The sequence below is a fragment of the Oryctolagus cuniculus genome, chromosome 15, assembly GCF_051225735.1.
Source record: "Oryctolagus cuniculus isolate XC-2025 breed Fujian yellow rabbit chromosome 15, ASM5122573v1, whole genome shotgun sequence".
NCBI lineage: Eukaryota > Metazoa > Chordata > Mammalia > Lagomorpha > Leporidae > Oryctolagus > Oryctolagus cuniculus.
The window spans coordinates 36,210,120-36,234,634 of record NC_142881.1 but is presented as its reverse complement, the minus strand read 5'-3'; the positions used below and the strand labels follow the sequence as shown (position 1 = coordinate 36,234,634).

Here is a 24,515-nt window from a genome sequence, read left to right as displayed (position 1 = left end):
CCTGTGGCACAGGCATCCCATAAGGGTGCCAGCTTGAGTCCCAGCTGCTCCACTTCCAATCCAGCTCCCTGTTGATGGTCTGAGAAAGTAGTGAAAGATGGCCCAACTATTTGGGGCCCTGTACCCACGTGGGAGACCCGAAAGAAGTTCCTGGCCCCTAGTTGCAGACTGGCCCAGCTCCAGTCTTTGTGGCCATTTGGAAAGTGAACCAGTGAATGGAAGACCTCTTTCTCTGTCTCTCCCTGTCTGTAACTCTCTCAAATAAATAAATAAAAAGAAAAACAGAATCACATTTACATACAATGAATGAAACAAGACCTTAAATAGAAACTCAGTAAAACACTTGTTTCTCCAACTTCTTAACCCTATAAGAGTAGTGAACAATGGTTGCTAAACTGAACTTTTGAAGAGTGAACCAGTGAACAGGGGCTTTCTCTGTTGCCTCTGTCTCTGTTCTCTCTACCTCCCAAATATCAATAAAAAAATTTTAAGTTCTAGCTGTTCTAATTTAATTTTTGTCCTCCCAACCATGGCTATGTATGTGCTATACCCAATAGATACTCAAATATATTAGAATGGCAGGTATAAATAATTAAACTATTTACCTTCATTTGTTTATTTTTTTTAAATTTTATTTATTTACTTATTTATTTTTTGACAGGCAGAGGGGACAGTGAGAGAGAGAGACAGAGAGAAAGGTCTTCCTTTTTCTGTTGGTTCACCCCCCAATGGCTGCTGGGGCCAGCGCACTGCGTTGATCCGAAGCCAGGAGCCAGGTGCTTCTCCTGGTCTCCCATGCGGGTGCAGGGCCCAAGCACTTGGGCCATCCTCCACTGCACTCCTGGGCCACAGCAGAGAGCTGACCTGGAAGAGGGGCAACCGGGACAGAATCCGGAGCCCCAACTGGGACTAGAACCCGACGTGCCGGCGCTGCAGGTAGAGGATTAGCCTAGTGAGCCCTGGCACCGGCCTACCTTCATTTGTTTATAACTATCATCTTTTTGACAATTCTGCCATGTTTTCTAAAACTTATTAAACCAATTCAAAAACAGATATTCTGGAAATTATTTTTTCAGTTTTAAATAAATTTGAAGGGCCAGTGCCTGCATCTCATAGGGGTACGAGTTTGAGTTTCAGCTGCCCCACTTCCATCCAACACCCTGCAAATGTACCTGGGAAAGCAGTGGAAGATGGCCCAAGTACTTGGGCCCCTGCACCCACATGGGAGACCCGGAAGAAGCGCCTCATTTTGGACTGGCTTAGCTCTGGCCATTGTGGCCATTTGGGAAGTGAACCAGCAGATCAAAGATTCAAAATTTTTATTTTTATGATTTAACTATGAATTCTTACCTATGCCAATATTATGATTTTAGCCAAGATACAGTAAAACAAACATTTAACAAAAAAGGAAATAAATCAAACCTTTCTCTGCATTCGTGATAGAGTTTTTCTCTTTTCCTTGAAAGTCATGAACTTTTTTGGTTTATTAATGTCTTCAGTATCTTTCTTCACTTCTACTTCCTTGATTCTTAGGCACAAAAATGTTTTTAACATCTAATATTGAAAAAAATGCAAACACATAGTTTAATGTTTACATCACTATCAAAAATGGCATATAGAAAAATGCTTTTCACAATGTTATATTCTTCATTTACATATACAAAAACTTTGAAACTTTTTATCACATTTTAACAAAGTCCTGTTTCTCTTAATCATATTCAGCAATTTATGTCTATGAAAGGACAATAAGATTTGGCTACCAAAAAAAAAAAAAAAAAAAAAAAACAACAAACCTTCTTTGGAGTTTAATGGATATAAGGAAGACAGAACACATTATCTGCTGCTGGTGAGTAGAATTATGAAGAGGGGCCAGGACTGTGGCATGACAGGTTAAGCTGCCACCTGCAATGTCATGGATTTGAATTCTAGCTTCTCTGCTTCCAATCTAGTTCCCTGAGGATGGGCCTTGGAAAGCAGTAGAGGATGGTCCAAGTCCTTGGGCCCTTGTACCCTCCTGGGAGACCTGGAAGAAGCTCTGGACTCCTGGCTTTGGCCTTGCCCAGCTACAGCCATGTGGCCAGCTGGGAGTGAACCAGTAGATGGAAGATATCTCTAACTCTGCCTTTCGAATAAATAAAACAATCATTAGAAAAAGAACTATGAGGAGTACATAGGCCAGGAAAAGGTTTCACCACTATGGAGGAGATATCAATTGAGACACTTTTAATCTAGCTTTAATTTATCAAATTGAAAACTCTCCAAGGATCCAAGATGGCTGAACAGTGAGAGCCACACTGGCCTCAGCCATCGAAAGTTAACAGGGATTGGATTAAGATGGTGGAACAGGGAGGGAATTTACTATTCTACTGTAGGAGAAGTTTAAAAAAATTGGCGAGTACAGTCAGGGAAAGAGCTAGGGAAAAACGGCAGAGGAAACTCCATTCAAATTAGAGAGACACTGTGGACAACTTGGAGGGTGTGGACATGCAAAACTAGACCCCAACAGCCGAGAAAGTCAGCACCAGCACTGGACTGAGGTGAGACCAGTCTGCAGCAGCCTAAGGCACTGGCGATAAAGCGGTGGGAAGAGCCTGGAGGGAATCTGCCTCTGAGCTCCGTGGGGGATAGTGCACCTACCAAACTAGAGGAGAAAAAAAAAAGGGCAGGGGTGCGGGGCAGGTTTCTCTCTCCATAGCCCTGCAATAGCATTCTCTAACAAGCCAATAGAGGGCGGGTGTCATTTATGACACACGTAACATCTGTGCCAGCTCATGTCCAAACAACCAGCAACCAGCTGAGTGGAGATATCTGAGTATGGTGGGGAGAACAAACAACAGGCTGGGTGCTTGTGACTGCAGGAGGCTGTGTGGGAGGGCTCAGGGTATGGCTGGGACTTTGGGCAGTCATTGTGGGAGGCTCCACAGGCTCAAGGTTCCCTGATTCCCTGGTGATGGTCACTGCTGCGGAATCTGTACTTATACAGAGATCCTTTGTGTAGTTCCTGTGGGAGAGCAGACTAATCCCACTGGGATTTGTGCCCCAGCACTGGTCTCCATTGAGGAGAGGAGGTGAGCTAAGTCTATGGCAACAGAGCAGAATAAACCTACCCTCTGATTAAAAAAAAAGAGAGAGATTTTACCACACCCTTCACCCAGGTAAACTGAACAGAGCTCCCTGCCTACACAGACCACACACCTTTAGGTATTCACTCCAGCAACCCACAGAGGCACAGTCAAAAGATAAAAGGCACCACAGGGGAAAAAACAAAGAAATCAACAGTATTTCCACAAATGTCCAATAATGAATGCAGCAACTCAAGAAACAAGAATAAAGATGACAACATGATGCCCCCAAAAGAACACAATACTTCAATACTACATATAAAGATGAAGAGATTGTAGAAAAGCCAGACATGGAATTTAAAAAATGCACAAACTAAAAAATTTGTACATGAGATGAAAGAATTTCTCCCACAAAATTAAGATATTAAAGAGAAATCAAAATGAAATCTTGGAAATGAAGAATTCAATAGAATAAAAAATGCAACAGAAAGCCTTAACAGCAAAATTGGTGAAGTTGACGAAAGAATACCTGACTTTGAAGACAAAGCACAGGAAATTATACAGTCAGACGAAAAACAAGAAGAAACTGGAAAACTAAAAAATCACTGTTAGGAATCTATAGGGTACTATCAAACGAACCAACATATGGGTCCTAGGAGCACCTGAAGCAGTGAAAAAGAGAAAGGATTAGAAGGCCTTTTTGTGAAATAATAAAAGAAAACTTCCCTAACTTGGAGAAAGAAAGGGACATCCAAGTACAGGAAGCACACAGCTTTCAGAGAGACATGACCAGAAAAGATATTCAACATAACATACTGTAGTTAAACTCTCCACAGTAAAACATAAAGAAAACATTCTAAAATGTGCACAAGAGAAACACCAGATTACTTTCAGAAGATCTCCAATCAGATTCAGAGTGGACTTCTCATCGGACCTCTTCAGGCTAGGACAGAATGGCAAGATATATTACAATCTCAAGTGAAAAAAACTATCAACCCAGAAAACTACACCCTGAGAAGCTCTCATTCATGAATGACAGTGAAATAAAGACCTTCCAAAGAATTTGTCACTACCTGCTCAGCCCTACAAAAGATGCTCAAAGATGTGCTATACACAAAAACACAGAAGCATGTAAATCACTACAAAAGAATGTGAAGGCAGGAAATCTCTCAGTGAAAGTACAAAAGAAATTCAAATTAAACAATAGGAATATTTATGGAAAATGGCAGGGCAAAATCTTTACTTATCAATAGGCACCTTGAATGTAAAAGGCCTTACTCTCCAGTTAAAACACACAGAATGACTGAATGGATTAAAAAACAAATCCCATCTATTTGCTGCCTACAAGAAACACATCTCACCAACAAAGTTGCAGACAGACTGAAAGTGAAAGGATGGAAAGACATTCTATGCCAACAGAAACCAAAAATGAGCTGGTGTAGCCATGCTAACATCAGACAAAATGGACTTTAACACAAAAACTGTTAAGAGAGACAAAGAAGGACACTATGTAATGACTAAGGGTTCAATTCAACAGGTGATGTAACTATTATAAACAAAATACACACCTAATTACAAAGTACCTGGCTATTTAAAAGAAATATAAGGGATCTAAAGGGAGTCACAGACTCCAATACAATAGTAATGAGGAACTTCAAAACTCCACTTTCAGCATGGACAGATCAACAAAACAGAAAATCAGCAAGGAAACAACAAAGTTAATCGACACGAGAAACCAAATGAACCTAACAGATATCCACAGAACTTTTCATCCCATAGTTGCAGAATACACATTCTTCTCAGCAGTGCATGGTACTTTCTCTAGGATTGACACATACCAGGCTATGTCACAAGTCTCAGCAAATTTAAAAAAATCGAAATCATACCATGCATCTTCTTGGACCACATGGAATGAAGCTTGAAATCAGCAACTCAAGAACCTCTAGAACATATGCAAATACATGGAGACTGGAAAACATGCTCCTGAATGAACAGTGGGTCATAGAAGAAATCAAAAAATTTCTGGAAACAAATGAAGATGACAGTACAACATATCAAAAATTATGGAATACAGCAAAAGCAGTGTTAAGAGGAAAGTTTATAGCAATTGGTGCCTACATCAAGAAATTGAAAAGGCACCAAATAAATGAGCTACCAATTCATCTCAAGGACATAGAAAAACAACAGCAAACCAAATCTAAACCAAAAAAAAAAAAAAAATACAAATTATCAGCAAAACAAAGAACTAGTTTTTTGAAAAAATAAACAAAATTGACACACCACTGGCCGAAAATACCAAAAGAACAAAGATAAAATTAGTAAAACTGGAGATAAAAAAAAAATGGAAAAATCTTCCATGGTCATGAATTGGGAGAATAAATACCATCAAAATGTCCATAATTCCCAAAGCAAAATACAGATTCAATGCGATATCAATCAAAATACCAAAGATATCTTCTCAGATATACAAAAAAGATCCTGAAATTCATATGGAAAAACAGGACACTTCAAACAGCTAGGACAATCTTATACAATAAAAACAAAGCCGGAGGCATCACAGTGCCAAATTTCAAGACATACTATAGGGCAGTTACAATCAAAACAGTCTGGTACTGGCTCAAAAACAGATGGACCAATGGAACAGAACAGAAACTCCAGAAATCAATACAAGCATCTACAACCAGCTTCTCTTTGACAAAGGAGTTAATAACAACCTGCAGATGAAGCAAAGTGTCTTCAACAAATGGTGCTGGGAAAACTGGATTGCCACATGCAAAAGTATGAAACAAGACCCCTACCTTACAACTTATACAACAAATCCACTCAAAATGAATTAAAGACCTAAATCTACGACCTGATATCATCAAATTCCTAGAGGACATTGGGGAAACCCTGACACAGGCAAAGACTTCTTGGAAAAGACCCCAAAAGCACAGGCAATCAAAGCAAAAATTAACAAACGGGATTACATCAAAATTGAAAAGCTTCTATACTGCAAAGTAAACACTAAGTGGGGCCAGCTCTGTGGTGTAGCAGGTAAAGCTGCTGCCTGAAGTGCCGGCATGACATATGGGTGCCAGTTCAAATCCCAGCTGCTCCACTTCTGATCTAGCTCTCTATGGCCTGTGAAAGCAGTAGAGGATGACCCAACTGTTTGGGGTCCTGCACCCACGTGGGAGACCTAGAAGAAGCTCCTGGCGTTGGATTGGCGCAGCTCCAGCCATTGTGGCAAATTGGGGATTGAACCAGGGAAGAACTCTCTGCCTCTCCTTCTCTGTATGTGTAACTCTGACTCCCAAATAAATGAATTAAAAAACAAAACAAAACAAAAAACAAAAACAAAAACAAAAACAAAAAAAAAACACCTCAGCAATGTGAAGAGGAAACTGACTGAATGCAAGAAAGTATTTGCAAACTGATAAAGTATTAATAACCAGGGCTGGCGCTGTGGCACAGCAGGTTAATGCCCTGGCCCAAAGCACCAGAATCCCATATGGGTGCCAGTTCGAGGCCCAGCTGCTCCACTTCCCATCCAGCTCTCTGCTATGGCCTGAGAAAGCAATAGAAAATGACCTAAGTCAGGGCCGGTGCTGTGGCTCACTTGGTTGGTCCTCCGCCTGCGGTGCCGGCATCCTGTATGGGCGCCGGTTCTAGTCCCGGTTGCTCCTCTTCCAGTCCAGCTCTATGCTGTGGCCTGGGAAGGCAGTGGAGGATGGCCCAAGTACTTGGGGCCCTGCACCCACATGGGAGACAGGGAGGAAGCACCTGGCTCCTGGCTTCGGACCAGTGTATCCCCGGCCGTGGTGACCATTTTGGGGGTGAACCAATGGAGGGAAGACCTTTCTGTCTCTCTCACTAACTCTGTTAAATAAAAAAAAAAAAAAAAAAATGTGTACTGCTATTTAAAAAAAAAAAAAAAAAGAAAAGAAAATGGCCCAACTCTTGGGCCCCTACACCCACGTGGGAGACTTGGAAGAAACTCCTAGCTCCTGGCTTTGGATTGGCACAGCTCCAGCCGCTGCGGCCAACTGGGGAGTGAACCAGCAGATGGAAGACCTTGCTCTCTCTCTTCCTCTCCCTTCTCTGTATAACTCTGACTTTCAAATAAATAAATAAATCTTAAAAAAAAAAGGATTAATAACCAGAATCTATAAAGAGATCAAGAAATTCAACAACAGCAAAACAACCCAGTTAAGATACGGGCAAAGGACTTAAACAGGCATTTTTCAAAAGAGGAAATCCAAATGGCCAACAGGCACATGAAAAAATGCTCAGGATCACTAGCCATCAGGGAAATGCAAATCAAAACCACCATGAGGTTTTACCACAACCTAATTAGAATGACTTCCATACAGAAATCAACAAACAACAAATGCTGGTGAGGATGTGGGGAAAAAAGTACAGATAGTTAATAACAAAAGGGGATACAGGCTGGCTACAGAGCAGCAAGCATTTCCCGTGGAGAAGCCCAGGAGTCCAGCAGAGAGCGAGCAGGTCCACACAGAGGGAGCAAAGAGTCACAGAGACAGCAGAGGTGCAGTGGAGAAGCAGAATGGGGCGACTGACGCCACACCTTCCCCTGTCCCCGGGCAGACCAGGTAAGATATGAAGTTGAAGGTCCACAGAACTGCGATTAGCAGAGGGCGGTAGAGCCAGGCAAACTGTGTTTCAAATTTCAAGTGGGAAGAATAGGGAAATAGATGGATAACTTGGGCATACCCCTGCCCATCCACGCCACCCCCTCCCCACAACTGTATCTGCAGCCTGCTGGGAGAAGCCATGTTTTCTGTTTACATCTCTGAATGTAAACAGAATGCTATCTCATCTGCCTCCCATGCACACCCCCATCAATTGCGGTAGCCACTTCACCACACCACCCCCTACCCAAGGAACCAGGATTACATTTCAGAGTAATTTCCCCCCAATACCACAAAAGCTTTACAACAGGGATAAGTTTTTTTTTGTTTTTTGTTTGTTTGTTTGTTTAAGATTTATTTATTTACAGAGAGAAGGAGAGGCAGAGAAAGAGAGAGGTCTTCCATCCACTGATTAACTCTCCAACTGGCCACAGTGGCCATAGCTGCACTAATCCTAAGACAGCAGCCAGAAGCTTCTTCTGGGTCTCCCATGTGGATGCAGGCACCCAAGGACTTGGGCCATCTTCCACTGCTTTCCCAGGCCATAGCAGAGAGCTGGATCAGAAAAGGAGCAGCCAAGCCTTGAACCGGTGCCCATATGGGATGCTGGCACTACATGTGGCAGCTTTACCTGCTACACCTCAGTGCCGGCCCCAACAGTACTTTGAACACTTTATAAACTTAATGAAATAAAATCAGAAGAAAGCCAAATGAAAACAAAAATAAAAAACTCACCAAGAAGAACAAATGGGAAACTGGTATTTTCCTTTTCACTTACTGTTATGCCTTTCTTCTAATCACAGCAGTATGACTTACAAACGCCCTGTGGACGGCCAGTGCCGCGGCTCACTATATTAATCCTCCGCCTGCGGCGCTAGCACCCCGGGGTTCTAGTCCCAGTCGGGGAGCCAGATTCTGTCCTGGTTGCTCCTCTTCCAGTACAGCTCTCTGCTGTGGCCCGGGAAGGCAGTGGAGGATGGCCAAAGTGCTTGGGCCCTGCACCCGCATGGAAGACCAGGAGGAAGCACCTGGCTCCTGGCTTCAGATCAGCGCAGCGCGCCAGCCACAGCACGCCAGCCATAGTGGCCACTTGTGGGGTGAACCAATGGAAAAAGGAAGACCTTTCTCTCTCTTTCTCTCTCTCTCTCTCACTGTCCAACTCTGCTTATCAAAAAATAAAATAAAATAAAAAAATAAAATAAATGCCCTGTGGTGTGGTTAGTTTCCATTTTAATTTTGTTTCAGTTTCTGAGTATTTTAATATCAGATGAAGATGAACTTTCACAGAGTGTTTTCAAATCTGCATTGCTAGAGAGAGCCTGAAGACTAATTTTTTGTTTCAACATATTTTACTGCAGGTCTATGTGGTGAGTAGCAGAGGCTATCAGCATTTTAAATTGTTTTATGATTGATTTGGAAGAGCATATATAATTAAACATAGACACTATTAGGGAATTTAACTAGAATATGTGTTTTTGAAATACACACGGACTTCTAGAGTAACACAAAGTGCACAGTGATTGTAGCTGTCCCTTGCAATACAGAATCTCCCTTTTGCACAGGGAATATAATAAGAAACTTCAAACAGATCAAATGAAGTTTCTAGTTCTATTGGATTTTATAATCTATTGGGTTCTATAAGCAAACCACTTTAGCTGGGATCTGCCAGGGGCTTGCCTGGATTTGCTGCCTTACTATATGCAATCTGGGGAATGAATGGGTACAGGATTTCTTATGTATTCACAAGTCACTAATTAGTGATTAGTTCAAGTCTGTTGAAGAATGAATGTTTAAGATGGCATTAGTACATGTTAAAGATCTTGGTAACTGTCTTGGGCACATCTGCAAAAATGAGACCATTTTAAGTATGGTTTAGACATATTCTTTGCTAGCTTTTTCTCCCATTTTTGATGACACTGATATACAAGGGCAGAACCTCTTGAGTATTCTGGTGGGGGGGGGGGGATGAGAGAATGTATATGTTTATATGGAAGTGCACATACCCAAGCTTTCCTAGAACATTGACTAGATACTTCAAGTTTCTGGTTTTAAAGCGACTGCTGGCCGGCGCCGCGGCTCACTAGGCTAATCCTCCGCCTAGCGGCGCCGGCACACCGGATTCTAGTCCCGGTCGGGGCGCCGGATTCTGTCCCGGTTGCCCCTCTTCCAGGCCAGCCCTCTGCTGTGGCCAGGGAGTGCAGTGGAGGATGGCCCAGGTGCTTGGGCCCTGCACCCCATGGGAGACCAGGAAAAGCACCTGGCTCCTGGCTCCTGCCATCGGATCAGCGCGGTGCGCCGGCCGCAGCGCGCCGGCCGCGGCGGCCATTGGAGGGTGAACCAACGGCAAAGGAAGACCTTTCTCTCTGTCTCTCTCTCTCACTATCCACTCTGCCTGTCAAAAAAAAAAAAAAAAAAAAAAAAAAAAAAAGCGACTGCTATCAAACTGAGATCTCATATGCCAAACTTTAATCTGCTTTTATGATTTCAGGCTAATGATATGAAAGTCCTAAGAGGATTTCACATTGAGTATGTATACACAAACTTAACTATAATGGTGGTAAACATGCTACTATAATTAATTTTTCTATATTCTAGACAATGTTATTCATTTAGAACAAATAAGTATATTTTTAGAATAAAATTTGTAAGCATTATAAAATCTTTAGTAAGTTATAAGGTCTATGATGTGTTTAAAAACTGCCATTAAAAGCAAGATGCATTAAATATGTAATTATCAAAAAAAAAAAAAAAAAGGATCTCTACATCATATGGAAACACATGGAGAATGAACAACATGCTCATGAATGAACAGTGGGTCATAGAAGAAACCAAAAGAGAAATTAAAAAATTTCTGGAAACAAAAAATAATATAACATATCAAAATTTGTGGGACACAGCAAAAGCAGTGTTAATAGCAAAGTTTATAGCAATAAGTGCCTACATCAATAAACTGGAAATGCACCAAATAAATAAACTATCTATGCACCTTAAGGATCTAGGGAAAAAAAAAAAAAACAGTAAACCAAACCCAAAAGCAGTAGAAGGAAATTAATAATTAAAATTAGAGAAGAAATCAACAAAACTAAAACCAAAAAAAAAAAAAAAAAACAAAAAAAAAAACAAAAGATCAGCAAAACAAAGAGCTGATTTTTGGGGAGAAAAAAAAAAACTGACATACCACTGGCCCAACTAAACAAAAAAAGGAGAGAAGACCCAAATCAATAAAATTAGAGATGAAAAAGGAAATGTAACAACAGACATCACAAAAATAAAAAGAATCATCAGAAATTACTACAAAGAGCTACATGCCAACAAACTCAGAAACCCAGAAGGAATAGACAAATTCCTGGAGACAGATAACCTACCTCAATTGAGCCATGAAAACATAGAAAACCTAAACAGACACATAACCAAGACAAACTCAATCAGCAATAAAAGCCCACCCAACAAAGAAAAGCCCAGGACTGCATGTCTTCACTGCTGAATTCCCCAGCCATTTAAAGAACTAACTCAATTCTTCTCAAGCTATTCAAAACAATTGAAAGAAAGGGAATTCTCCCTACTTCACTCGATGAAGCCAGTATCACCTTAATTCTTAAACCTGGAAATGACACAACACAGAAAGAGAACTACAGACCACTTCACTTGATGAACAGATGCAAAAATCCAACAAAATTCTAGCCAATCGAATTCAACAACACATCAGAAAGATCATTCACCCGGAACAAATGGGATTTATCCCTGGTATGCAAGGATGGTACAACATTCCCAAATCAATGTGATACATCACATTAACAAATTGAAGAACAAAAACCATATGATTATCTCAATAGATGCAGAGAAAGCATTTGAGAAAATACAACACCCTTTGATGATGAAAACTCTAAGCAAATTGAATCTAGAAGGAGCATTCCTCAACATAACCAAGGTAATTTATGACAAACCCATGGCCAACTTCCTATTGAATGGGGAAAAGCTGGAAGCATTCCCACTAAGATCCAGAACCAGACAAGGATGCCCACTCTCACCACTGCTATTCAATATAGTCCTGGAAGTTTTAGCCAGAGCCATCAGACAAGAATAAAAGAAGTCAAAGGGATTCAGATCAGTAAGGATGAAGTCAAACTATTCTTATTTGCAGATGATATGATTATATATGAAGAGAGGACCCAAAATACTCCACTAGGAGACTACTAGAACTCTTAAAAGTTTGGTAAAATAGCAGGATATAAAATCAACACACACACAGAAAAACAGGCTTTTGTATACACAGACAATGTCATGACTGAGAACTTCTTTATAAATCTTTATTTGCTTCACTCCCCAGTTGGCCCCAATGACTGGAGCCATGCCAATCCAAAGCCAAAGCCAGTAGCCAGGAGCGTCCTCCAGGTCTCCCACACGGGTGCAGGGGCCCAATGACTTGGGCCATTTTCTACTGCTTTCCCAGGCTATAGCAGAGAGCTGGACCGGAAGTGGATCAGTAGACTCAAACCAGCACCCATATAGGATTCTAACACTGCAGGTGGCGGCTTTACCTGCTACGCTACAGCAGTGGCCCCAATAAAGAATCTCATTCACAACAGCTACAAAAATATTAAATACCTTGGAATAAATTTAACCAAGAAGGTCAAAGATCTCTACAAGAATTATAAAACTTTAAAGAAAGAAAAAGAAAAAATGGAAAAAACTTCCATGTTCATGGATCGGAAGAATCAATATTATCAAAATGTCCATTTTTCTGAAAATAATTTACAGATTCAATGCAATACCAATCAAAATACCACAGACATTCTTCTTATATATAGAAAAAATAATGCTGAAATTAATTTTGAAACAAGAGACCTTGGATAGCTAAAGCAATCTTATACAATAAAGCCAGAAGCATCAAAATACCAGATTTCAAGATATACTACAGGGCAATTATAATCAAAACAGCCTGGTACAAAAACAGATTGATAGCCCAATGGAAGAGAACAGAAACTCCAGAAATCAATACAAGCATCAACAACCAACTTACACTCGACCAAAGAGCTAAAACCATTCCCTGGCCGGATTCTGTCCCAGTTGCCCCCCTTCCAGGCCAGCTCTCCGCTGTGGTCAGGGAGTGCAGTGGAGGATGGCCCAAGTGCTTGGGCCCTGCACCCCATGGGAGACCAGGATAAGTACCTGGCTCCTGCCATTGGATCAGTGCGGTGCACTGGCCGCAGAGCGCCGGCTGTGGCGGCCATTGGAGGGTGAACCAACGGCAAAAGGAAGACCTTTCTCTCTGTCCCTCTCTCTCACTGTCCACTCTGCCTGTGTTAAAAAAAAAAAAAAAAATGGTGCTGGGAAAACTGGATTTCCACATGCAGAAATATGAAGCAGGACCTCTACATTACACCTTATACAAAAATCCATTCAAAATGGATTCAAGATCTAAATCGACAACCCAATAACATCAAACTACTAGAGAGCATTGGGGAAACCCTGCAAGATATCGGCATAGACAAAGAGTTCCTGGAAAACATCCTAGAGGCACAGGCAATAAAAAACCAAAATTAACAAGTTGGATTACATCAAATTTAAAAGCTTCTGTACAGTAAAAGAAACAGTAAAAAGGCAAACAGAATGGGAGAAATTTTTGCAAACCATGCAACAGATAAAGGATTAATAACCAGAATATATAAAATTATCAAAAAAACTTATTTGGGGGAATGAACCAACGGAAGGAAGACCTTTCTCTCTCTCTCTCTCTCTAACTCTGCCTGTCAAAAAAAAAAAAAAAAAGAGCAAAGCAAACAACTCAGTCAAGAAGTGGACAAAGAACACAGACATTTCTCAAAAGAGTAAATCCAAATGGCCTATAGATACATGAAAAAATGCTCAGGATCACTAGCCATCAGGGGGATGCAAATCAAAACCACAATGAGATTTCACCTCACCCTAGTTAGAATGGCTTTCATACAGAAATCTAAAAACAACAAATGCTGATGAGGATGTGGGGGAAAAGGTAGCCTAATCCATTGTTGGTGGGAATGCAAACTGATAAAACCACTATGGAAGACAGTTTGGAGATACCTCAGAAATCTGAATCTAGCCCTACCATACGACCCAGCCATTGCACTTGTCAGAATTTACCCAAAGGAAATGAAATCAACAAATAAAAGAGTCATCTGCACCTCCATGTTTATTGCAGTTCAATTTACAATAGCTAAGACATGGAACCTAAACACCCATTAACAGAAGACTGGATAAAGAAACCATGGGATATGTATTCTATGGACTATTACACAGCAGTTAAAAAATGAAATCCGTTCATTTGCAACTAAATTGATGAATCTGGAAATCATACTTGGTGAAATAAGCCAGTCCCAAAGGGACAAATACCATATGTTCTCCCTGATCTGTGAAAACTAACAGAGCACCTAAAAGGTAACTTGTAGAAGTGAAATTGAAACCACAAGAAGCATTACTTGAACAGCCCTTGTTTTTGACTGTTGAGGAATAGTTTATTATTTTATAATTTTCTATTTTTTTTCTCTACTTAATACCATTTGTTGAACTTTAAACATAGAATTAATCATAAGTGTATTAAGTCAATTTAAAATAGATCCCAGTTAAAAATAAGAGTGAAAATGAAAGAGGGAGGAGCTGTATAGTTCACCACACATTCCCACAGACTTACCCTAAGGGTAAAGCTAAAAACTTGACATGGGACTCCAATTCCCATTAAGCTGGGTCATCCTAATCTCAACTTATGTGATAAAGTGATCATATAAAGTGTGGAATTAATCATATAGAAAGGGTTAAATGTCAAAGGGATCACATAAATAAGACGAAGTGTCTGGTAATAACAATAGATAGAATTAAAAAAGGAGAAAAAGAGCAGTCCACATAGCAGACTCAGAATAACAAACTCCCTAAACAGCACTCTGACCTCAGAATCAGCCCCAAAGGCATTTGGATCTGGCTGAAAATTCCATGAAAATTCTTGGTATGGAAAGCCAAGACATAGTGGCAAAAACTATTCTGCATGAAGGATCTCTGTGAGTGAGACTCCAGTGGATAGAAGGGGCCATCAAAGAAGGATGTACTTTTTTCTGAAGGGAGGAGAGAACTTTCACTTTGCATATAGTCCTGTCTAAATACCAATGGAATTTGTGGACTCAAAAGGCTTCCATAGCCTTGGCAGCTCATGTGAAGAGTCTCAGGTGGTCACTAATGTCATACATAAGAGTGTTAATTGTTAAATCAACAACAGGAGTCACTGTGCATTTACTCCCTATGTTGGACCTCTGACCTTAACGAGGTGACTATGAGAATTAACAGTAAAACTTGTCTTCAAACTATACTTTACACTTTGTGTGTCTGTGTGAGTGTCAACTGTTGAAATCTCTACTTAATATAGAGATGGTCTTCTGTATATAAAGACAATTAAAAATGAATCTTAATGAAGAATAGAATGGGAGAGGGAGTAGGAGGTGGGATGGGAGTGGGAGTGGGAAGGTGGGAATGGGAGGAAAGACCCACTATATTCCTAAAAGCTGTACATATGAAATTTGTATTTCTTAAATAAAGACCTTTTAAAAAAAAAAAAAGAAAATAGATCTCAGTACAAAATAAGAGTGGGAGGGTCCGGTGCTATGGCACAGTGGGTTGAAGTGCCAACATCCCATATGGGCACCAGTTCTAATCCTGGCTGCTCCTCTTCTGATTGTGGGAAGAACCACAATATTCCTAAAGTTGTACTTATGAAATGCCTGAAGTTTATATTCCTTAATAAAAACTCTCTTTGGAAAAAAAAATTAAAAAAAAAAAAAGATAACAGAAAACCAAAGGAATGAGCACATTCCCTTGGACTAACAAATTTTCAGTGGAAAAGTGACAGAACAGACTCCATAGGACAATGAAGTAATAGGACAAATACACCAATGAAGCGAGCCAACCCTGAATCTTGCAGGCGGCTGCCAAGACAAGGCAGAAGATGCTGTGGCTCCCTGCCACCATCAGCTGTAACTGAGAAAGAATTCCAGCATTCCACAGTCCCCCACTGACTCTAAGTCTAGCATTAGAGGAGCTGACCAGAGTCTGAGTGGCCACTTTGCCTCCCTTTCCTCCTCCACCCTCCCAAAAGGCTGGTTACAATCAGGTATGTTTATTCCTGCTCTGACTCAGCAGACAACACACAATCTTGCTGCTCTCAGAAAAGCCAGAGTTAGGGCAATGTAGAGTGGAATGCATTCTGCAACTGTGGGAATTCTGTGTTTAAGCTCTGTGTTACTGCATTCACTCACTCTGTGGTCCAGGGTGGTTCTGTTCTGCTTTTTTGGAGCTAGCACCAGTAGCAGCCCATAAGAAATCCACTACTGACCTGAGGAAGTTCCTCTGTAACTCCTAACCAGGAGCCCCTGGCACAAATGCCAGTATCACACTCACATGCTTCATGAGAACTGGGGGCAGTTTAATCCATGCATTGTGGAACCAGGACTTTTGATGTTGGTATTACAAATTCTAAAGTAACTTGCACTCACTCCTGGTATCTAGATTGCTCTACTACATCATTCTGCTTCAGGCAGATGGCTACCACCATCCTCAACACCTGGGTCTCATCCTGGGCAATCTGAGTAACAACTCTCTTGTATCCTGCAACACCAGGACTCTAATAGTCAATACTAATTTCCTCAAACCCATGGATCTACCCAGTGGGAACTAGAGGAAAACCTGCCTGCATTCCACCATTCTGAACCCTTATCTGCCAGTGCAAAATCTTCTGTATACCTTGCAGTCAACCAACAGGACTGTTGCAGGGTTCAGTTCACATTCCCTTGTCCTGGAACTAGGGCTTTTAGTTTTTAAACCCCAGCACCAGCTGCACTTCCAGCATGACATGAAGAAGGTCCCATCGACATCACACAGTGCTAGAGCCACAGTTATTGGTGCCAAAAGCCCAGCATCACCTGGGCTTGCTAGTGGGATACAGGGACAGCCCACTTTGTGTCCCTCAGCATAAAGAGACACAAGCAACAAGGCCCTGGCTATCACAATCCAACTCTCTGGCAACTGAAGATACACATCCTAGGAAGCCCACACTTACTTCAAAGCCCCACTTCTACCCCTACAAACTGCAGCAGACTAGACCACTATACTTACAGACACAGCTGACACTGATTAAAGCAAAAGAAATCACTCAGAGGTTACACTTCTGGGCTCAACTACAACCAAAGTGAAAGCAACAAGCCATCTAAAACATAAACTCTTTTCAAATAAACCTATTCCATAAAGAAGGGATTATTACACCAGATGCAGATATAGGGACACCAGAAACAAGAAGAAGCAACGTAACATGACATCTCCAAAAGAACACAATGGTTCTCCAGAAACAGATCCTGATCTGAGAGAAATTTATGAAACGTCAGAAACAGAATTCAAAATAATGACTGCAAGGAAACTCAATGTGATGCAAGAAAATAGATACAGAAATGAAGAAAATAATAAGTGACATGAATAAAACACCTACTAAGGAGACAAATCATTAAAAAGAACAGAACCAGACTTTGAGATGAAACAAATCTTCAATCAATGAAATAAAAAATATACTGAGAGATTCAACAGCAGAACAGACCAAGTGGAGGAAACAATTTCTTATCTGTAGAAGACTTCTGAATAAAACTGAGATAAAAATAGAGAAAAGAATTTAAAAGAATGAAGAAAGCCTATGAAAAATGTGGTATACCATTCAGCAACCAAATATTTGTATTACGGGATTCTTGAAGCAGAAGAGAGAGAAAAAGCAGTTGAGAATCTACCAAATGAAAAAATAGTTGAAAACTTCCCAAGGCCTAAGAGACATGGACATCCAGATACAAAAAGCTCAAAAGACCCCAAGCAGATTCAGCCAAAAGAGATTTTCTCCAAGGTAAATTATAATCAAATTATCAAAAGTTAAGGATAAGGAGAAAGAATCCCAAAGATGTAGAAAAGCATCAAGTCATATACAAAGGAAAACCAATTAGATTAGATTAACAGGAGATTTTTTTTTCCCCCCCAAGAGAAGCCCTACATGACATAAGAGAGTGGGATGATATATTCAAGGTCTTCACAAAAAAAACTTTCCAACCAAGAATACCATATCCAATGAAGCTATCCTTTATAAGTAAAAGAGAAATAAGTTATTTCCCAGATAAAAAAAAAAAAAAAAAAAAAAAAAAAAAGAACAGAGGCCAGCATTGTGGTGTAGTAGGTAAAGCCACCACCTGCAACAACAGCATCCCGTACGGCTGCCAGTTCATGTCCTACTACTCCACTTCTGATCCAGCTCTCTGAATAAGTAGCAGACGATAGCCCAAGTCCATGGGCCTATACACCCACGTGGAGACCCAAATGAATCCACTGGCTCCTGCCTGGCCCAGCTCTAGCTGCTGCATCCATCTGGGGAATGAACCAGCAGAAGGAAGATATCTCCTTAACTCTTTCAAATAAGTAAATAAATAAACCTTTAAGAAAAAACAAAAACAAAAAAAAGTAACCATCAAGAAAACACTTGATACTACCAAGTTCACTAACTGAGCAAATACAATCAGTTAGCAATCAACAAAATGATATGACTTAGTTCTTATCTATGAATACTAACATTAAATTTAGATGGAATAAATTCCCCAGCCAAAAGACTCAAGATGACTGAAGGGATTTACAAAAAAAAAAAAAAAAAATACACATAACTGAAAATAAAAGGCTGGAAAATGATATCCTAGGCAAACAGAAACCAAAAACGAGCAGCCGATAGAATACATTAAATACTTTAAATATCACATGTTCTCCCTTATATGTGGAAGATAAAATTTAAAAAAAAAATACAACAAAAAAATACTTCTAATAGTACTGCTGCAAATATGGTTCTGTCAAACTTTGTTTTATAACTTTCTCAAACAAGTTGCTAAGTTTGAATTATGTGATTATTTTAAAATTTACTGTATATTAGTGAAAATGACATCATCTTTCATTTGATTACCATTTATACCCTCACATATATTCCTACTGAACTACTTACAGTCTTTTTACTTTCAACTGCTGAACTCTTCTAGTGTAGTATTAAGCCTTTGTAGTAGAAACTAAAAATGTTACATCAAAACTTTTTTAAAAACTTTAAAAAAAAAAAAAGGGGGCTCGCACCTGTGGTGCCAGCAGCCCATATGGGCCCCAGTTCTAATCCTGGCTGTTCCATTTCCAATCCAGCTCCCTGCTAATGTGCCTAGGAAAGCAGTGGAAGATGGCCCAAGTACTTGGGACTCTACCCATGTAGGAGACCCAAAAGAAGCTCCTGGCTCTTGGCTCCATTGTGGCCTAGCCTTGGTCATCGAGGCCATTTAGGGAGTGAACCAGAGGATGTAAAACTCCTCTCTGCCTCTGCTTCTCCCTCTCTGTAACTGCTTTTCAAATAAATCTTCTGAAAAATAAAATTTTAAAAACTGTTTTTTAGTATGTCTGGTGTGGAGCGACAGGATCTGTTTTTCTAATTCCCAGGTTATGATGGTCCAGGGACTAAAGTGACAACTACTGCCTTAAGTCATTCAAAAAATTTAGTGATGTGGTGGCGGTGCAGGGGGTGTTGTGGTACAGCTGGTGATGCCATCACCTTAAGACACCAGAAACCTTTACAGGCATCAGGTCATGTCCCTGCTAAAGGCCTGGGAAAAGCAGCAGAAGGTAGCCCAACTATTTGGGCCCTTGCCATCCATGTGGGAGACTTGGCTGAAACTCCTTGGCCTGGCCCAGCCCTGGCAGTTGCAGCTATCTGGGGAGTGAACCAGCAGATGGAAGATCTCTGTCTCCTCACTCTTTTTTTTTTTTTTTTTTTTTTTTTTGACAGGCAGTTAGACAGTGAGAAAGACAGACAAAAAGAAAGGTCTTCCTTCCATTGGTCCACCCCCCAAAATGGCCACTGCGGCCGACACACTGCACTGATCCAAAGTCAGGAGCCAGGTTCTTCCTCCTGGTCTCCCATGCGGGTGCAGGGGCCCAAGCACTTGGGCCATCTTCCACTGCCTTCCCGGGCCACAGTAGAGAGCTAGACTGGAAGAGGAGCAAACGGGACAGAATCCGGCGCTCCAACTGGGACTAGAACCCAGTTGCCAGCACCGCAGGTGGAGGATTAGCCTAGTGAGCCGCAGCGCCAGCCCGAAGATTTATTTTTTTTAAAGATTTATTTATTTATTTGAAAGTCAGAGTTACACAGAGAGAGAAGAGGCAGAGAAAGAGGTCTTCCATCCGACGGTTCACTCCCCAATTGGCCGCAACAGCCGAAGCTGAGCTGATCCAAAGCCAGGAGCCAGGAGCTTCTTCCCAGTCTCCCACATGCATGCAGGGGCCCAAGGACCTGGGTCATCTTCCACTGCTCTCCCAGGCCACAGCAGAGAGCTGGATTGGAAGAGGAGCAGCCAGGACTAGAACTAGCACCCATATGGGATGCCGGTACTTCACGCCAGGGCATTAACCCACTGTGCCATAGCGCCGGCCCCATCTAACTCTTTCAAATAAATAAATCTTTAAAAACAAACAAAAAATTTAGCAACTAGGGCAGGCATTGCGTAGCAGTGGGTTAAGCTCCTATTGGGCATACCCACATCAGAGTGCCAATTCAAGTCCTGACTAGTCTACCTCCCAGCTTCTGCTAATGCATCCTGGAAGGCAGTAGATGACTGAAGTGCTTGGGCTCTGACACTCATGTAGGAAACACAGATGTAATTCCAGGCTCCTGGCTTTGGCCCAGCACAACCCTAGCTGTTCTATGCATTAACCAATGGATGTTTATTTTAAAATACAAGCAAGCACATATGTATGTCTCTGTGTATCCAGAAAAACATCTATAAAGATACATACTAAACTTTTAACAGTATTTACATTTAAGGAGTTTGACTGCTTTTTCATTTTATACAAATTTGTTTCTAATATATTATTCATAACTACGTGGGAGACCTGGAAGAAGCTCCTGGCTTTGGATCAGCACAGCTCTAGCAGTTAGCAGTTGTAGCCGTCTGGGGAGCGAACCAGCAGATGGAAGACTTTCTCTCTCTCTCTCTCTCTCCGTCCTATTGAAAATTGACTAATTTTTTAAAAATCCAATGTAAGGAAAAAAAGGCTTACCTCTGGCCTAACTTCATAATTTCGGCCCTTCACAAAACCAGAAATCACTTTAATTACACCAAGAGAAGCTTGGCCTAATTTATCTTGTTTGAAGAGTTTCTTTACTGCCTCACAACACATTTCAGATACCTGAAAAATAAAATGTGACACTAAACCAGTGCTTCTCAAGCTTGGAAGTACTGACATTTCAGCTAGATAATTCTTTGTTGTGGAGGGACTGTCCTGCACCTTACAGTATGTTTAAAAGCCTCCCTCACCTTTGCCTCCTTGATGCCAACTGTACTACCCCTCTCAGCCCACCGGAGTCATAACTACCAAAAACATTCAGAAACACTGCCCAGTGTTCCCTGGGGGGCCAAAATGCCTCCTGTTGACACCCACTACAATAAATATGTTCAAGAGGCACTTTTTAGGACCAGAGTTTGGCTTAGTGGTTAGGCCAATTAATATGACAGTGTCCCACATGCACTGCCTGGGTTCACTGCTGGTTCTAGCTCCTGAATCCAACTTCCTGTTAGTGCAGACCATAGGAGGCAATGACGACAGCCCAGGTGGTTGGGTTCCTACCACCTATGGGGGACCCTGAATGACATTCAAAGCTCCAGGCTTTGGCCTAGTCCAGCTCTGATTATTCCAAGCAGTTGAGGAGTGAACAGACGAAAGCCCACCCTCTCTCTCAGTTAAATAAATAATTAAAAAGAAAGTGTTTAATAAATTGACACTATTTTACTAACAATAGTTCCAAAACAACTTTGTGGAAAAAAGAAATCGCATGGTCTATAATTTTCTGTTAAGGACAACAGCAATAATTACTTTAAAGCAACCTACCGATTTTGACACATCATTCATGAGAGGGACGATCAATACAATGATGTTGTTGTGAAAATTAAAATGCGGAAGTGCCACCAACAGCTCACACAGGCTCTTCACAGCCACTTCTGCTAGCCCTTTGTATGCCTTTAAGGAAATTACATTACTTTTCTTCAGCTTCCTTTGCTTCCAATCTAAAAGATAATTGCAGTTCATCACTTTACTCACTGGTCGCCAAACCTCAAAGCAACTAGCTTTTTTTTTTTTTAAAGATTTTATTTATTTGAAAGGCAGAGATACAGAGAAGGACAGCGAGAGAGAGAGAGAGAGAAAGTCTTCCATCTGCTGGTTCACTCCCCAGACGGCTACAACTGCTAACTGCTAGAGCTGTGCTGATCCAAAGCCAGGAGCTTCTTCCAGGTCTCCCACGTAGCTGCAGGGGCCCAAGCGCTTGGGCCATCCTCTACTGCTTTCCCAGGCCACAGCAGACAGCTGGATCAAGTAGGGCAACCAATACTCCAACCGGCGCCCATATGGGATGCTGGCACCGCAGGCGGCAACTTTACCTACTACCCCATAGTGCCAGTCCCTTTTCATTCTTTATAAGATTTTTTATTTATCTGAAAGAGTTATACAGAGAAGAGAGACAGAGACAGGGATTTTCCATCTGCTAGTACAGTCCCAAAATGGCCACAATGGCCAGGGCTGGGCAAGGCCAAAGCCTCTAGGAGCTTCATTTGGGTCTACCACATGGGTGCATGGGCCTAAGCACTTGGGCCATCCCTCTCTGCTTTCCCAGGCAAGGAGCTGGATTGGAAATGGAGCAGCCAGGACTCAAAACTTTGCCCAGATGGGATGTCGGCATCCCACGCAGAAGCTTAACCTGTTGTGCTGCAGCACTGGTCCCAACAACTAGCTTTCTTTTAAAATAAATGTTTGTTTTACTACAATATTTGAAAACCTAAAAAAGATAATTTTTTAAATAAAGACTTCAGAGCCAGCACTGTGGCATAATGCTACAGCACCAGCCATTACATATGGGAGCCAGTTCAGGCCCTGGCTGTTCCAATCTGATCCAGCTCTTTGCTAATGCACCTGGAAAAGCAGCAGACAATGGTCCAAGTGCTTGGGTCCCTGCCTCTCGCATGGGAAACCTGAATGAAGCTCCTTGCCTCACCAATCCAGCCTTAGCCATGGTGGCTATTTGGGGAGTGAACCAGTGGATGAGGGAATCTCTATGTAACTTGCCTTTCAAATAAATAAATACATCTTTTAAAAAATAAATGACTTCATAATGGCTCAATATGCTTAGGAAAGGTTCACATTTGCATGTTCCAATACAGAGGCTCCTAGTCACATGTGGATGGCAACTGAGCATCTGAAATGAGGCTAGTCCAAATTAAGATATGCTGTAAGCATAAAACATACATCTCACTAATATTAAAACCTGGTTACATGTTGAAAGTATATACATACATATATATATAATTGGCTCTTAATATTAATCTGCTTTTTAGTAGGCTTTTGTTTTCTCGTGACTTTTTTTCAAGATTTATTTATTTAAAAGAGTTGGGGGGGGGGGAAGGGAGGGAGAGAGAGGGAGGGGCTTCTCCATCAGCTGGCTCACTCCCCAATTGGCCTCAACAACTGAACCTGCACCAATCCGAAGCCAGGAGCCAGGAGCCTCTTCCAGGTCTCCCATGAGGGTACAAAGGCCCAAGGACTCTGGCCATCCTCAACTGCTTCCTAGGCCACAGCAGAGAGCTTGATCGGAAGTGAAGCGGCCGGGACTCTAACCAGCACCAACATGGGATGCCGGAACTGCAGGTGGCGACTTTACCTGTTACACCACAGTGCCGCCCCCATGACTTTTTTTTAATGAGACATGTAGTTATGTCCTATTGCTATTGGAAAGTACTAGTGGCCAGCGCCGTGGCTCAGTAGGCTAATCCTCCGCCTTGCGGAGCCGGCACACCGGGTTCTAGTTCCGGTCGGGGCGCCGGATTCTGGTCCCAGTTGCCCCCCTTCCAGGCCAGCTCTCTGCTGTGGCCCGGGAGTGCAGTGGAGGATGGCCCAAGTCCTTGGGCCCTGCACCCGCATGGGAGACCAGGAAAAGCACCTGGCTCCTGGCTTCGGATCAGCGCGATGCGCCGGCCGCGGCGGCCATTGGAGGGTGAACCAACGGCAAAAGGAAGACCTTTCTCTCTCTCTCTCTTTCCACTCTGCCTGTCCAAAAAAAAAAAAAAAAGGAAAGTACTAGTCTACATAAAGCTCCCAGGCTCTATCCTTGAGAAAACAAATGCCAGTAAATAGGTTCCAGTTGAGATGTCAGAGCACAGAATCAATACCCATCCCACCCACTCCCACCCCACTATATTCTACTACCTTATTGCCTTTATTGAGCCAACAGGATTCAGTAGTCCTGTTTTAGCAGACAGTAACTGGGTGCTTTTTAGGTCTAGCACTGAGTAAAGGGGCCCATGTAGGTCAAATGAAGGCACTTGGCCCAGGCAACCAACTCCTTTCCCAATTAATCTCTCAAGTTTTCCCTATGATCTGCCTTTTCTAATGAAGGAAAAAAAAAGTTTGATAGAATAATTTATCATCTTGAATAATTGAGTCATAATCCATTTTCAAAGTACTCACATCCATTTCAAGCTTTCTTCCCTAACTACCACCTCCAAATAAAAAATAAAGCCTAATTGTTCATAAATTCAAGGACTGTATAATGACTTACTAGGTAACAGACTGCAGCCACAATAAAATACACATTAGGCAAAGCTATAAGCACTTTACACCTATAATTCAATTACTTCTCATAATAATGCTATGAAATAAATACTATTATTGTTCCCATTTTACAGACAGGAAAAATGCAACACGG

At 41.6% G+C, this 24,515-nt stretch overlaps 1 protein-coding gene across 2 annotated transcripts in view; it reads right to left on the bottom strand.

Moving 5' to 3' along the window:
* NOC3L (NOC3 like DNA replication regulator) overlaps window positions 1-24,515 on the bottom strand; it is a 55,592-nt gene that overhangs the window by 16,402 nt on the left and 14,675 nt on the right. For both annotated transcript variants that reach the window (XR_016222121.1, XM_002718388.6), the window contains exons 9-11: window positions 21,650-21,825; window positions 20,822-20,950; window positions 1,423-1,554 (exon numbers count right to left, since the gene is read on the bottom strand). Coding sequence is in view for 1 of the 2 variants with exons in the window: in XM_002718388.6 (XP_002718434.1) it covers window positions 1,423-1,554; window positions 20,822-20,950; window positions 21,650-21,825 (437 nt within the window). In the remaining variant the exon portion in view is untranslated. The remainder of the gene's footprint in view (window positions 1-1,422; window positions 1,555-20,821; window positions 20,951-21,649; window positions 21,826-24,515) is intronic.